General features: G+C 44.1%; 1 protein-coding gene across 5 annotated transcripts in view; it reads left to right on the plus strand.

Moving 5' to 3' along the window:
- The window catches only part of RAB44 (RAB44, member RAS oncogene family), a 30,973-nt gene extending 15,630 nt beyond the window's left edge, over positions 1-15,343 (plus strand). For 3 of the 5 annotated variants that reach the window (XR_014169532.1, XR_014169533.1, XR_014169535.1), the window contains 10 exons: positions 561-745; positions 1,634-1,682; positions 2,633-2,727; positions 3,659-4,839; positions 6,742-6,823; positions 6,909-7,023; positions 9,168-9,269; positions 10,770-10,846; positions 12,049-13,123; positions 14,289-15,343. Coding sequence is in view for 1 of the 5 variants with exons in the window: in XM_081916121.1 (XP_081772247.1) it covers positions 561-745; positions 1,634-1,682; positions 2,633-2,727; positions 3,659-4,839; positions 6,742-6,823; positions 6,909-7,023; positions 9,168-9,269; positions 10,770-10,846; positions 12,049-12,136 (1,974 nt within the window). In the remaining 4 variants the exon portion in view is untranslated. Of the gene's footprint in view, positions 1-560; positions 746-1,633; positions 1,683-2,632; positions 2,728-3,658; positions 4,840-6,741; positions 6,824-6,908; positions 7,024-9,167; positions 9,270-10,769; positions 10,847-12,048; positions 13,140-14,288 lie in introns of those variants that run through there. The other 2 variants (XR_014169534.1, XM_081916121.1) reach the window with 2 other exon arrangements.
- The last annotated feature ends 986 nt before the right edge of the window (positions 15,344-16,329 follow it).

The following is a 16,329-nucleotide window of genomic DNA, read 5'->3' on the forward strand; positions in this document are numbered from 1 at the left end:
AAGAATCCTGTTTCACAGAACTACCATTCATAGCATCTTTAACAAACTACAGTTCCCAAGGATTCTCCTTTCTGGAAGGGAGAGGAAATGTGCTTTCAATGTATGATGTGAATGCAGCACTTGTTAGCCTCTAGCCCGGGTCAAAATGGCTTCAGTCTCCAGTGTGTGAGAGAGAAAGACAGAGAATGTGAATCAAATGCAAGGCAGATATTTTTAGCTGTTTCATTACTTTTCTACTGACCACCTGAAAAGAGTTTGAGAACCTCATGTCTAAGAGGCTTGCCCATTTTACTTGCAGAAGGGTCTAGCCCATGCAGAAAATAGAAATGTAATAAAGTAAATAAAATGAAATGTCAACCTCACATTTCCTGCAAGGTTCTTCCCCCATTTTTATCCTCACAAGAAGAACCCCATGAATGTAAGTTAGACTGAGAGACTGTGACTCTCTGAGCTTTGATGGGATGAGGTTTTGAATCCTGTTCTTCTAGGTCCAGCACCTTAACCACCACACTGCTGGTTTTCTTTTACGGCATTGAACACTTTCTATATTCCTTTCTCAGCTTGAGACACAGTTTCTCAGTCTTAGAGAAAAGCAGCACGTGGCCAGTACCCAAACCCAGGAGCTCAAAGAAACCAACATGGCCCTTGAGGTCCAGCTACAAAAAACCCTCAATCAGCTTCAAAAGACCCAAAGGCAACTGGATTTCATGAGGGGTAGAGTATCTCAGTTACACAAAGAAGAGAGGTGAGTCCTAACCACCACAGTGTCACCTTTTTTGGGGGGTGGGGAAGATACACTGTAGAGAACCCCCTTTGTAGCCTAACTTGTGGCAGCTATTTCATTTGAAGGCTTTCCAAGTTTCAACGAACTAGCTTTGACCTGGTGGAAAAGAGAGTGGCACCCCAGATACTCTTGCACAGGGAACTAAGTGTTGCATCATCAGTACACCTACGGCCCCTGACATCTGTTCATTCACTCCATTAATCAGATGTGATGAAGAGGTAAAAGCAGAATAGCTCAGCAGACTGGACTATTTGCTGCCCCTTGGAAAGGTTGATGGTGATTAGGCTATTTTGGACATTGCTTCTGGCAGGGATACCTCTTCCTGAGGTACACCTCTCAAAAGATGTCACTTTTCCAAAAAAGCTACAGCATAAATTGAGTGGAGCAGTTCCACTGTTCCTCACAGCCCCCTTGAGATAATATGCACTTGCACTGTCCCACTTCCTGTTGGCACCATTCCATTTCCTGTTTGCATCCCGCCATCCTTAATGTATGCCGTTACATGCATTGCGGCACTATTGCTGCTACTAGGCTTGTGCCCCTGCAGAAGCAACACATTTTAGTATACAGTGGTACCTCGGGTTACATATGCTTCAGGTTACATACGCTTCAGGTTACGGACTCCACTAACTCAGAAATAGTACCTTGGGTTAAGAACTTTGCTTCAGGATGAGAACAGAAATCACGCAGCGGCTGCGCAGCGGCAGTGGGAGGCCCCATTAGCTAAAGTGGTGCTTCAGGTTAAGAACAGTTTCAGGTTAAGAACAGACCTCCAGAACGAATTAAGTTCTTAACCTGAGGTACCACTGTACAGGGATAGTGACAATGTATCCCTTCTTTCCTTGGCAGTGGCAGATCACCAGAGGAAGTCTCTGTCAAGACTGCTCAAAGTCAACAGGTATTTCTTAATTGTTCACCTTGCATCCTTTGTCACTCAGAACTGCCCCCACCCATGGGGTGCCACCATAATTAGCAGCCTAAGTGTTGCCCTAGAAAGGCTTTCTAGCTATGAGTACTGTATATTAATGCATCCGACATAGTGGTTTCAACCAGCAGATAGGATTATGGGAGAATCTAAGCTCTCATGGGCCCTGGGGATAGTATCTAGCACTCTACATGTATAGTAGTACCATTAGAGAAATCCAGTTACATTAAATCAGGCTTCCCCAAGCATCTCTTAACCAATGTACATTTTTTCTTCTGAACCGAAATTGGAGGCACACTTCACTCAAACTATCCAAAATGATTAATGCAACACAATCCTTGTGCATATTTACTTGGGAAGTAAGGCCCCTTAAGTTCAAGGGTGTGTGTAGAAGATTGCAGCCTTAGATTGCGCTCCTATGCACACTTACCTGGGAATAAGGCCCACTGAAGTCAGTGGGGCTTCTATTTGAGTCTTTTATATCATAATTAATTTTATTAAATTTATATACCACTTGATTGTAGAAAAACCCCTCAAAGTGGTGTGTAGACATGCATAGGGATTTACAGAGGGAAAAGAGACCAATTTTCATTAGAGGCTATCTCCCATATTTCTGCATGAGTCAGTGTTCTGGACATGCCTTCTGTGCACTGCAGATAGAGGCGAAATCAGAGCAGTGACTTGTGATGAGATGCAAAAGGCAGCCTCTCCTAAGTGTGAGCAATTCAGTTGCATGTCTGCATCAGGACTGATCCAGTCTCCCCCCCTCTCTCTCACACACGTGTGATTAGAAATAGGCAAGGCCAGTGCAGTAGATCATGCAGAGATTCAACAGGCACCCTCCCCCATAAGTGGATACTGAAATTGGTAGTAAGTGATCCTTATTTCTTTTTCTGCCTTTATCCCATTGTGATTCTTCTAAGGGTCATCTGAGTGCAAATGAGATGAGCTCCTCTGAATTGGTAGGAAGATTTGGATACAATCCGAGTGAGGATACACTGGACAGCTCTGCTCAGAAGTAAGTACCAAATACTCCTTTAATACATTTAAGTGAGGAATGCTAGTGGCAGAAGTCTTCGTTGAAGCTGGGTCCATGCTCTGGCACTGAAGCAGTTACGTTACTTCTGTCTGCAGCCCTGATATTCTCATGACCTTTCACATACGCCGCACCCAGAAAGCCAAATGCATGTTTGAAAAGTACCCTGGGGCCAAACAGATTAGATTAGATCAGATTTAATATTTGTATGCAGCTTTGCCAGTGACAAAGCTGATCTCAAAGTGGTTCAAGAACAATAAACAGAGCTTCCCACACTGACATTCCATCATTAGACAATTATTATTAATAATTAATAATTAATACATAAATAATGATAATGTCCCACCTTATTACCAAGACATTGCCATTAAAGGGTTGCCAACCCCAAGGCGAACCTAGTACATTCATTTGTTTTGTCTGCCTAGCTCTTGAATAATGCCTCAGAATTAACTCTGGCAGACTTTTTAGCTCTCCCCCATAAAACCAAAATACTGCTTATCAGTGGATTGTAAGGAAGAGCCGTGGAAACAGACAGAGTTTAGAGTACGGTTGATCTTGAAGATTCTCACATTCTTTAGTGGTTTAATAAATGCCCTGTTACCTCATTTTTGTGGAATGACTCTTAGTTTACCAACATGTTTCTCTTTGGCCTTTTGATATACATTACTGCTTTCATCCCTCACTGTGTTTATAAGAAGAAACATGCATGTTAGAAACAGATATGCTCAGTCTTTACTCTGCGAAAGCAACAAACATAAGAGCCCAGAAGACTTGCTGGTGGTTGAGTTAGCATTTCATAGGCCCATGAGATCTTGATGTTCTCCAGCAGGAACTGTGCACTTCTAAGGCCTTGTTTCTTATTTTCCTTATCTTGTACCAAATGAGTGCTGCTCTATCCATCATTTCCCCATAGGGCACCTGGTGGTGTGGCATCAATGGCCAAAGCCGGCTCAGAATCTAGAACTACTAGAGTGATCTCCATTGAAGAGGATCCTTGGGTAGACTCCGTTGTAGAACCAGAAAAATATTTCCCACAGGAAGTCGTGGGCCAAAGCTCTTTGCTCAGAGAGCTGAATGATGCCATAGCAGCAGTAAACAAGGTGTCTGAATCATCAAACAATCCACAAATAGACAACTTTGGTTTTCAGTTCTTGGGCCAAATTAGAGAGAATGGAAATTCTCAGCAAAGAAAAATGCAGGAAAAAATAACTCCATATGATGCTAGCTCCAGAAACCGCGATCTGCAGAAGAGAAGTGCTAAGACTCTTTCTGGACGAGCTTCATGGCAAAGAGATACTCTACTTCAAGAAAGACTAACTTGTGCTCCGGAGGTGAAGAATGCAAACATCTCTGAGCCAAGAAGGGAAGTCAAAACTCTAGAGTCAAAGCAGAGAGGATGTATTCTTGTTCCTGAAGTGCAGTCTTCTGTTTATAAAGAATTGACAAGTCCAGCCGGTGACTATAAAAAAGACTCGATGCAAGGAAAGACTCTCATTTTAGAACAGGCTATCCAACTTCCCAAGCAAGTTTTAAAGTGCAGTGGTATCAGCTGGACTCAATGGCCACCTGCAGATTCTGAGCAGAGAGTGGTAAAGCAATCTCCAGAAATTAAAACATCAGAGAAAAAGATACCTGAGACTCAACACCCATCAGTGGAAGATACGCCACCTGCTCTTTCCTCACCCAGAATAGCCCTACCAAAGTTGGATGAAGGATGTGAGCCAGAGATCTCCGTTTTCCAAAACCACCAGTTAGAGAATATGCTCCAACCAGAAATGCAAACACAAACCACAGAGGGTCTAGAAGTAACATTATCAGAAGACAAAAGAGAAGGATGCATGGATTTGCCAGGGTGTAGGAAGAACCAAGAGGTCAGGGTAGAAATGGATGAGGAAACAAATGTCAAAGCAGAAGCTGCAGACTATCCAGTGGATGTGGATGCAAAAGCAGCTTCTAAAGACACCACAGCTGTTTTCTTTTGTCCAGACCACATGTATAATGTGCTCTTTGTTGGAGACTCTAATGTTGGCAAAACGTCTTTTTTGCACCGACTGCAAGATGATTCCTTCGATGCAAATATGACAGCGACTGTAGGTATGAATCAATCTTTCACCCGCAGGTAAAAAGAGACACTGTGTCGTCTCTCCCATAGGAGACAACTCCTAGGGGCCAATATATTTGAGGGAGCCAGGACCCCCCAAATTGATGGGGATTGCCATTCAAATGGTGTGTGTGCACTGCATCATGCGATCAATTATGCGGGACGGGGCTTACCTGCCCCCCATATTTTATTCAAGTTGGTACCCCCACCCCTAGGCTAGACGTGTTATTATTTCTAAGGTTCCTAGCCCCATGGGGTGTGTTGTCTCTGTTCTAATCTCAGTGAGCATTTGTGTGTGGAGATAAACCTCCTCTTCCCATGCACTGTGTTTGAACCAAGAATTGGGCTCCCCGGTGCCCATCTCTAATTAAGAAAAAATAAGATAGCTAGTTGCCTGCCATGTATTTATACTCCAGTTTGGCCTATATTTTTGTATGATTAGGCCACTCTTGGACCTGCTTTCCATAAGGAGTGGCAGTGACCCTGAGCTCTATATACAATATAACACTCCAATATTAGAGATTGACCTGCATTTTTCTTATTGTTGGCATTATTTTGCTTGAAGTTATACTTTTGAAAATAATATCACCAGAGATATTCCATTATTTTCCATAATTGAGCATGGTTTTCTTAAAAGAAAACATTCACTTGAAGGAAAGAGCATGGTTTTAGAATGAGAGGAACCAAGTGGGAGTTGAGCGACCGATTCTATTGTAAGTCTGTCGCAGGCATCTGCATAACCAAAAGCAAATTGGAAGACATAATTTGTTTTCCTGCCCTATTTGGGGCTGGGGAACACCACCCAGGTCACTGTTTGTCTGCCTATGCAAGGTAATTGGTCCTAGGGCGCATTTTAAAGGCATGCAATGTCATCGCTTTGCTTAAGCTAAGTAGGTATCGGTCCAGTCAGTGTCTAGATGGGTGATTGCCTGGGAACAAAACACCCACCAACTTGGGTTCTGTGAAGACAGGTGAGATATAAATGTAACAGAATTGAAACAAATAAATTGTTCAAAGGAATTTTTTAAACTCTTCCTGTGTTAAAACAACTACCCCAAAACCCTTGCTAAGCTGGCAAATACACTGAGCCATACCAAAAATCAGCTCCAGCTTTTTCAACAGCCCTTGGGCAAGATGTCCTTGGTGGGCTCTCTTCCCTGAGTTAGTCTACCTCCTTAGCTGTCCCATCTCCCTCTGGGCTCACATTTGCACAACCACCCAGATAGAGAATGCAAAGCCAACGGAAGGATGCTGCTCTGCCTCCTGACACTTGTCGCTTCATGCATGCTCAGAGAGGGGAGCGACAGGAAGGACTAGAAGTAGCAGGGCTAGTAGGAGGCTCTGGGGTGACAGTGATCCCCCTGCAAGGGTCTTGGCCTTGGCAGATGCCCAGCTACGCCTACTCCTGATGCCTGACCTCCTCTGTCCCACCCCAGGCCCCATCAGTAAGTTAAATTTATCCACATGGCCACAAGGGGTCCCAATCCCAATGTAATTTGAGCCATGTAGAAATTCAAAGGACCGCAGCAGGAAGAGTATTTTTTATCTATAGGGCATTTCCAGCTCGTTTCCTTCTAGTGTGGCCTTTCGGTTTGAATGTTCTCCTTTTTTTATTTGTATGAAGGTTAGTCAACTCTAAAATGGAAGGAAGTCAAATCCATTACTCCGTGTCAGGTTTTACACCTGCAAAATTCAGATAATAAAACTGAACAAGTTTCTCAGTGTTCTGCTACCTTTGCTTTTATTAATCTCCCCAAAATTCAGGGATGGAAGTGCTAGAGCCCTGCTGAGTTTTATTCTTATCAGTACAGTTCCAGCTTGAGCTTTTCAGCTCTTTGAAGTGGTTGGAGATGTGAAGTGAACTTGATTGTAAATGGCTCCAATGTATCCCTTAGGAATGGACTATCGGATCAAAAACCTCTTTGTGGATAACAAGTGCTTTGCTTTACGCCTGTGGGACACAGCCGGCCAAGAAAGGTAGGGTAAGGTGCTGCATCTAGAAAAAGAAAGAAAGAAATTATAAAAATGTTGCAGAAAAAGTACACATTTCTCCCCAAAACAGATACCACAGTATCACCAAGCAGTTCTTCCGGAAGGCTGATGGAGTTGTATTGATGTATGACATCACCTCAGAACATAGCTTTGCAGAGGTGCGGTACTGGATGAATTGTATCCAGGTAAGGAGAGCAACTCTCTTCCGTTATTGGTTGGCTTTTGTTTTTCCTGCTTTAGCTCTTGGTGATTGGGTGATTGCATTGTTGAGTTTGGACAATGCAGTCCTGTGTGTGTTTAATGAGAGGTAAGTCTCACTGCGCGGGTGGCACTGCGGGTTAAACCACAGAGCCTAGGGCTTGCTGATCAGAAGGTCAGTGGTTCAAATCCCCGTGACGGGGTGAGCTCCCATTGCTCAGTCCCTGCTCCTGCCAACCTAGCAGTTGGAAAGCACAAAGTCCAAGTAGATAAATAGGTACCGCTCCGGCGGGAAGGTAAACGGCGTTTCCGTGCGCTGCTCTGGTTCGCCAGAAGCAGCTTAGTTATGCTGATCACATGACCCGGAAGCTGTACGCCGGCTCCCTCGGCTAGTAAAGCGAGATGAACGCCGCAACCCCAGAGTCGGCTACGACTGGACCTAATGTTATGTTTTCTTTCAGTAAAGGTGCTGAGGATTGCAGTCTTATCCACCTCTCTGTGGTGTTATTCCCATGCCATGGGCTTAGCCAAGGGGGGGCAAGGAGGGGCAGCTGCCCTCCCAAATCAATAAAAATACATAAAAATACATAGCTATCTGAGGTTCTGCCCCCCCACCAACAAAAGGCCTGCCTCCCTTAACAAAAGGCCTGCCTCCCAAAAAACACCAAAAATCCTGGTTACACCCATGTCCCGTGTGGCTACAACTGCGGACCTGATTAACAACAGTACATGCTGAGTCGTCATGAGATACATTTGCTGACTCGTTCTTGTCATGGAAGTTGCAAACTAGAAAAATCCGTACTGCATTTTTTAGTATATATGCTAGAAAGTGCATGATTGGTAATTAAAATAGCAAAGTGTCCATGATCATTAGAACTAATAGATGCTGGAAAAGTACAGATGCTGGAACATACATAAGTGCTTCTGCTTGGCTGGAATGTCTCACTGAACTGCAACAATGTCTTTTTTTTGCTTGTGTGGATGAAGGATGGAGAGTTTTGTGTGTGTAGAAACTTTTGTCTTTTGCATGGTTGGAATGTACCCTGCTATACAAAGGTAAGAGTCAGATCTGTTGCTATGCCCACTCTTGCCTCTGGCCACACCCACCACGGCCATGCGGTCCCCAGAAGGTTACTCAGAAGGTTACTCAGAAGGAAGTGTGGCCTTTGGGTTGAAAAGGGTTTCCCATCCCTGGGACAGAATGTTGAACTAGAATGCCTTAAATCAAATCCTGGGCAAGAAAATTCTTCCACCCATAAAATGGGGGCCATTCCTGGTCAGCCTGAGCTTCACAAGACTGTTATGAAGTTTTCCTTATTTGATTTTTTTAGTCACTTTTCTACCACAGAGTGACCCAAAATGATTTAACGTTAAAACCAATTGAAAACATCTAATATATTTTTTTAGCACACATGTTTTTAAACAGACGCAACAGATCGGGACTTACTGATCTCACTAAAAGAGGCCACAATTCCACCCTTAAAATTAAGAGCCAAGAGGTGGTTAAAGAGAAGAGTCTTTGCCTGGCACCTAAAGAAAAAGACAGCACTGAATAGAGCATTCCACAAGTAGGGGCCACCACTGAAAAGGCCCAAGCTCATTTGCTACCCCCCAAACCTCTTGTATAGGGGGTAGATGAAAAAGGGCTCAGATGATAACTGGGTTTATGCCAGGATGTGGGGAGAGGCAATCCTTGAGACCCGAGCAGCATTAGGCTTTATTGGTCAAAACCAGCACTTTGTATTGATCCTGGAAACAAATTGGTAGACTGTGCAGTCCTTCTAGAATTCATGCTATATGTTTAGACTGTCTGCCCCATAATTCTATGCCACAGAATTCTATACCATCTGCAGTTTCCAAACCACTGTTTAATGAAATATGGGAAAGATTCTGCCTATTCTAAGAGATATGGCAACTCAGGTATCTAAAATATGGATGCAAAAATGAGTTGAGAGAAGAGGACCTCTCATATTTTCAACGCACTTTGGTTTCCTTAATTGTCAGGAACTCGGAATAATTATTTTGCAGCCTATCCTATTTGTAGAGCCTGTAGAAATGCAGTAGATGGTCCTTTATTGCTGTCATTTTGGTTTCAGCTCATATTTGAAGCAGCATGTGCGTTTCTTCACAGGAAGGAGCAGAAGATGGAGTTGTCATCCTTCTGCTTGGTAACAAAACAGACTGTGCTGCAGAAAGAAGAGTCTCTTCAGAGGATGGTGCATACTTGGCCAAGGTCTACCCTTAAGATTTCCTCTTATCTTTGTAATTCCTTCTCCCCTGAGTTTGGCAAACCAAAACGAAGTCAGAAAAAATTAAAAGTAATATAATGTAGTGCTGCTTTTGAGGTTGATTGATTTAGGCCAGAGGCATAGGAAAAAAATCAAATGCACATATATGACTCATGCGTTCACCTATGGCTTGGAAGTGACCACAAAATCATAATGCTCTCTTCCTCTGATTGCTTTTCTCCCTTCTCCTAACTAAATCCAATTGTGCTTAACGACATCAGGATGTAGGAAGAGCCCTGGGGGATCAGGCCCCAAGCCTGTGTAGTCCAGCTTCCTCTTTCCAACATTAATCAACCAGGCGCCTGTAGGAAACCTACAAGGATATTAGCTTAGTAGAACTGTGCAGCTTGTGATCCTCAGCAACTTAGTTGCAAGGATCACATGGATTCTTGATTACCAGTTGTAGCAAACAAAAACAACATTTTGAGGGCAAAAACCACCACACAGTTAAGAAACAAACTAACATGCATGGATTTTTACTGGGTGGGTGGAGTTGCCATTAAGATGGTGGTCAGGAGTCTTGGGACCTCATCAAGAGATTGATGCTCTGGTATAGGTGAACACGTGGGGTTTGCAGGGCTCATTCCGTGTTTTTCTCCATAGGCAATGGTATGGAGGGACAGAGACAGGCTGCCTTTTACATCTTTTTTAGGGACACAGGTGGCTCTGTGGTCTAAATCACTGAGCCCCTTGGGCTTGCCGATCAGAAGGTCGGTGGTTTGAATCTGCTCAATGGGGTGAGCTCCCCTTGCTTTGTCCCGGCTTCTGTCAATCTAGCAGTTCGAAAACATACCAGTGCAAGTAGATAAATAGGCACTGCTGTGGCGGGAAGGTAAATGGCATTTCCGTGTGCTCTGGTACTCATCAGGGTGTCCCGTTGCACCAGAAGCGGTTTAGTCATGACCCAGAAAGCTGTCTGACAAACGCCGATTCCCTCGGCCTAAAAGTGAGTTGAGTGTCACACCCCATAGTCGCCTTGAACTTAGCTGTCCACAGGTCCTTTACCTTTACCTTATATCTTTTAAACCATGCACCTTTGTCTGAGTCTTGACTCTTTTATGAAGAGGTAGGATAACTTTGATGGAGAAGTACATTGGACTAGTATTTTGCACTTCATGGGCATGGATCCTTCCCACTCCCCCTGACAGCTCACTCAACATAAGCCTTTGCCCAAATGTCATGAATAATTTGCTCTGTCTGTGGATATGCAGTAGCAAAATTTGCCAAGATAATTTGGTCAAAGATGAGATGTCAGGGGTAGGGTGGTTCTCTACAGCAGGAATAGAGTCACGTTTGATCATGTTCATGGTAAAAATGTGTAGCTACGAGGTCAGGTGGTGGAGCTGAAAGTTGTTGTTTCCCCAATTAGGCATAATGTTTTTCAACTTCCACTGCTTTAAAGGATGTGCATTTGTTTGTTTTGCTCTCATATTTTTTTTTGCCAGGAGTATGGGCTCTCATTTAATGAATGCAGCGCTGCCTTAGGTCAGAATGTGACTGAATCCATGGTCAAATTGGTAAGGTGGGTAACTGGTGGCTCTTCAGTAAATAGCATGGACTTAGTGTGGCATGGGAGCTGCAGCAGATGGTGTGGTGGGGCTGTGTCATTCACCAGAGTTGATTCAGCATACTGGGACTCGGAGGAGGAGGGGTGCACAGTGAGGATGGCATGGTGCAAACCTGCTGGCAGGAGTGCCAGATTGGCTCCACTAGTGTGTTTGCACCATGCCAAACATGCTGCCATCATGCCTCTTCCTCCTTCCATCCTGGTACAGTCCAGAGACTCAGGCAAACGGAGGTACACTGCTGGATGGGAGTTGTTTTGTTTGCCACGAACAGCAGCACAGACAATAACCAATGTAGTCACACAGTCATTATGACAGCAATAGATGAGAACCTCTTGAGGGGGAAATGTGTTTTCCCAGGTACCAAATATAGAGCATCAAACATTCTACAAAGGGATGATGCAATAAATTATTATGCAGAAGTTTTTCTTCCGAATAGGAATTTTGTAACACAGGAAATAGCCCATCCATATTTCAGTAAACTGTTTTTAAGGATTGCCTGAATGTGACTGAAATTGTACCTATGTTCACACAGAACACTAAACCTGGGTTTAGAGGTACATGGGTGACTCAGCTTCCACAAGCCCAAACATTGGCCTTACAGTGAAGCGTTAGGAATGTAGGCTGTTAAACCTTTTGCACACCCCATTTAGTCCACTTGCAAAGTGCTCTTCTCATTCTACCCCTCTTCCAGTGAACAGACCACACACTGTTAAGTAAATTTTAAATGCTTTATGAACAAAACATTCCAAAGGTCAGATTCATGCATTTATGCAAGCAGCAGTAGGAGAACAAAGGCAGAATACTCTTGGGTAGAAAATACAAATACGGTGTTCCAGATATGAACTGTAAGCCTGGAGCTTGCTTAGACAAATCTTCCTTAGCTAGTGACATGGTGCAGAGAGAGAGGGAACAGGAAGAGAAGGCTTCACTTCCTCCTTCATTGGAGAAGAGGGGGTGTAACTTAGCAGAGTCTAGGAAACCAAATCTGTGGTCTTTACCCCTTCTTGACCAACTAGCACTCATGCAGTTATGTTTGACTGCAATTTCCCACAAAACCATGCTTTAGCATTGTGTGGACACAGTGTGAGAGCTTCTGAAAATCCTCTAGACTTGAGCAAAATACTTAACATGTTTCCCTCTATGTTTATCATGTCAGGTTGCTGAAAATTAATGAAGATAAGTTCAAGCAGGAGATTTTGGAGCTTCCAGCGCCATCTGGAAAGAAAAGAGGATGCTGCTCATAACCAAAAGGCAAAAGATGAGATGTTTAAAGCTAATGGCTTTCAACAGATCCTTATACAGATCCTTATGGCTGTTATGTGGTTAGACATGTTTTGTTCCCCCTTGAGTCTGGTGCTCAGTCCACCTTATATAGCATGGGAACCTTGCCAATTCACATTGGCCAGATTTTACATTGGTGTCCCAAGGCAGCTTTCAAACCTTATATCCCTCCAGATCTGTTCTTTGCTCTGTAAACTTTCTTGACAACAGGCCAGAGAAGAATCTCTAGTTCATTCCAGTAATTTCCCCCCCCCCCCAATACCAAGCTAGTTGCTATAAGCAATTATCTCCTGAAAGATGTGCCTTATTATGCCAATAATCAACAAACATACTGTATTCTGATTCTGAACAAATTAGTTGTTTGCTCCTTCTCTTTTCATCCTTATATAACTCTGTAAGCTTTGCATATTAATACACTTTCAATTCCTACGCTGTCATGGTTGGTAAATTCTTTCTCAATGTTTTGTGTAGCATGATTTTGCTGTTAACAGAGGGGTGGTACTTGGAGTAAAGCCTTAGAAGCTGATCTGAGGGCACAGGCAGGTTCATATAGGACAAAGCACTCACTAAAGCACATGGTCCTCAACAGTTTTACAAATATTTTAAAATAATAAGAATAATCAGTATAGATTCACTTTTAGAAAAAATGTAAGTATGTGGTATTCAAGTTAAACAAGAACACTTGCAAAGCTATAATGTTTTCAGCTAGAAAACTGTAATGCAGAGCTTTTCAAACTGTGTGTAGCAACACGTTAATGTGTTGGCTGCAGTGTGTAGGTGTGTTGCGCGAACACTCTTATAAAGGGTTAGTTTAACCTCTGGTTTGCTAGCAAAACTGAATTACTGTGTCGCAAAATGATGCATGTCTAAAAAGTGTGTCACCAACATTAAAAGTTTGGAAAGCTCTACTGTAATGTTATACGTTTCCAAGCACAATTCAAAGTGTTGGTGTTGACCTTTAAAGCCCTAAACCAGTGTTTCCCAACCGGTGTTCCGCGGCACACTAGTGTGCCGCGAGACGTTGCCTGGTGTGCTGTGGGAGGGAGGCGGGCGAGTCGGGCGGCGAGAGGCCTTAGGCGCCCTGCAGAAAGGCGTCCTCTTTGTGGGTGGGTTCTCCCCCCTCCCTGCATCGTATTTAGTTGGGGATTCTGGAGAGGGGGGCGAGGGCGCGCTGGCCCCGAGCGGAACAGACGCGCCATCGTCCCCACCTCCCTCTCCTCAGTAGCTCCGAGCCGACTGACTGAGGGTGGGACGCGGCCAGCGGCGTCCTCTCTCTCTCTCTCTCTCTCTCTCTCTCTCTCTCTCTCTCTCTCTCCGCCTCCCAGCACCGCTTTTCCCGAGGCGGGCGCGCGCCTAAGGCTGAATGGGAGCAGCCTGGAGGCTTGGCGGCCTCTCAGCGGCTCATGACGGGCGTCCCCGAGGCGGGAGGTGCTGAGCAGGGGCTCTGCGAGAGGGCGTGAGGGATGCGTGGTGGTGCCTGCGCGCGCGTGACTTAAGAGGGCGACCTGCTCCCTCTCCTCTCTCCCCTCCCTCCCCTCATGGGCACGGAGTCCCCGGCACAGCTTGGCGCTACTACAGCTACAGCTGCTGCTGCTCCTGCTTGGATGAAGGCGGCTGCTTCTTCCTAACGCCCAGCCTCTGAGGGACCGCAGTCTCCCGCCCTTTTTTTTTTTTTTGGCGGGATGCTGAGGTAAAGGATCCCCTCGCGTGCGGGCGGGCATCTCTTTGGGCAGGGCGCGTGTGGAGGCTTAAGGTGGGGAGTGTGGAGGGGTTGCCGCTTGCGAGGGGAGGGTTCATATTGTATTGGGCTGCGGTGTGGGCGACATGGCTCTCCAATGGCCAGCCCGCGGAGGAACATTGAGTTGGAGCATTTCGAGGAGAGGGACAAAAGGCGCACTGAATAAAGTATTTTATAATTTTTCATATTTCTGTTTACTTACTATTTCATAATAAAGTAATTATAAAATACTTTCTTTGTGTTTATTTGATTCCTATTAAAGAGAGTTACTTTATATATAGTCAATATAGGCACAGAGTTAATTTTTTAAACATTTTCTAATGGTGGTGTGCCTCGAGATTTTTTTCATGAAACAAGTGTGCCTTTGCCCAAAAAAGGTTGGGAAACACTGCCCTAAACGGCCTGGGCCCAGTATACCTGAAGGAGTGTCTACACCCCTATCGTTCTGCCCGGACGCTGAGGTCCAGTGCCAAGGGCCTTCTGCCGGTTCCCTCACTGCGAGAAGCAAAGCTACAGGGAACCAGGCAGAGGGCCTTCTCAGTAGTGGCGCCCGCCCTGTGGAATGCCCTCCCATTAGATGTCAAAGAGATAAACAACTATCTGACACTTAGAAGACATATGAAGGCAGCCCTGTTCAGGGAAGTTTTTAATGTGTGACATTTTAATGTATTTTTAATCTTTGTTGGAAGCCGCCCAGAGTGGCTGGGGAAACCCAGCCAGATGGGGAGGGGTACAAATAATAAATGGTTGTTGTCAGATCCCCTGCTCCTTTTTACCACCCTTTGTTTTTCCAACATCCATGTATAGCTGGGGTGCTACACATAGACAAAAAAGGTTTCTTGTAAATGCTATTTCAGTCATGCACAGAAGGCGGCGCTTTTCTTGCTTCTAGCTACCCTTTTCCAAAGGGATATAGCAGAAGGTGACTGTCTTACAATTGCTTGATTTTCTCCGTAAGATGGCAGCAAACACAATTTAAAATTCACCATTGATTGTATTAACAAGGTTGGGTCAATCTGAATTTCTTCCAATTTGAATTTCTTGAAATCTGTAAACAACTTAAAAATCAACAACGGTGAAATTAGTTTTCTAATGAAAACAGCTGTTTATAAGCAAATTCCACAAGTATGAAGAAAATCCACATGCTAATCATAAATCAGCCTGTAAACAAGAACAAAACACTGTGTTCAGTGTCTGTTCAGAGATAATGACAATAATTGGAGCATAAATAGTGCCAAGTATGCTGCATTTTAAATATTGTTTTGCTTATAATAATAACTTCTCTCTCGATTCTGCTACAGCTTTGGACTTGCGTTTGCAGGCTCAAAGATTAAAATATCATACCATCTGACAGGAAACATCAGCTTAAAAAATATTCAGCTTTGTGGCTCTAAAATATTTTTTGATGACAAGGGTGCTATTTTTGTGGTCATCATATTCCCAACCGGGAAGTGAAAATTCTGCAGAAATCTGGCCCTCAAATGAATACAAAGGGAAATGAATAATAAAGTAATTAAAAGAAATGTGAGGGGGCAGCCTTGGACCCTCCGTTGGAAAAATCCCTGGGATGGATTTTTTTTTAAAGTCTCCTGGCATGCACCCCCCAACCCTAAGGCCAGGATAAAGATGTTAGGGCAGGGGTAGCAAACATGGTGTCCTCCAGATGTTGTTAGACTCGAGCTCCCATCAGCCTATTTAACAATCAAGGATAATGTGAGTTAGTACAATAGTATCTGGAGGGCACCACATTGGCAATCCTTGTTAGAGGCTTGAACAGGTCACTAAACTCTTCATCCCCTCCCTGCCAACTCAATCACTTTTTCTTTTTCCAAACTCTCCCCCCTTCAACTAGAGCAAAGGAACTTCAGAGGGAGTATGCAGTGTGAAACATGCTATCACAGAAAACAGAGGAGCTTTAGCATATTGTGTCAACTGGCCTAACAATTCTTGTGTTATCAACTGTTCGATGGTTTAACTGGTTAATTGTATAATTATTATCACTGTACTCCCCTCCCCCCCGCATTTCATTTCCCTTTGACCTCACTGTTTATAATTCCTCCCACCCCACCCCGTAGATGCAAGTCAAAATAACAATTTAAGCTTCCAATAAAATGGAATGTATGCAAATGTATGCTATTGTGTTAAGTCTTTAAGATGCCACAAGCCCTATGGAAATCTCAAGATTCTGTACAGCATAGGAACATAAGAACATAAGAGTCAATGGCCCAACTTGTCCAGCATCCTGTTCTCACAGTTACCAACTAGATGCCTGTGGCAAACCAGCAAGCAGAATTTGAGCAGAAGAGCACTCATCCGTTGCGTGGCTTCCAGCAACTGATATTTGGAAGCATTGCTGCTGCCTGACCATGAAAGCAGAGCATAGCCATTATGGCTAGTAGCCATTGATGGCTCCATGAC

The sequence above is a fragment of the Podarcis melisellensis genome, assembly GCF_964234715.1.
Source record: "Podarcis melisellensis genome assembly, chromosome: 6".
Lineage (NCBI taxonomy): Eukaryota > Metazoa > Chordata > Lepidosauria > Squamata > Lacertidae > Podarcis > Podarcis melisellensis.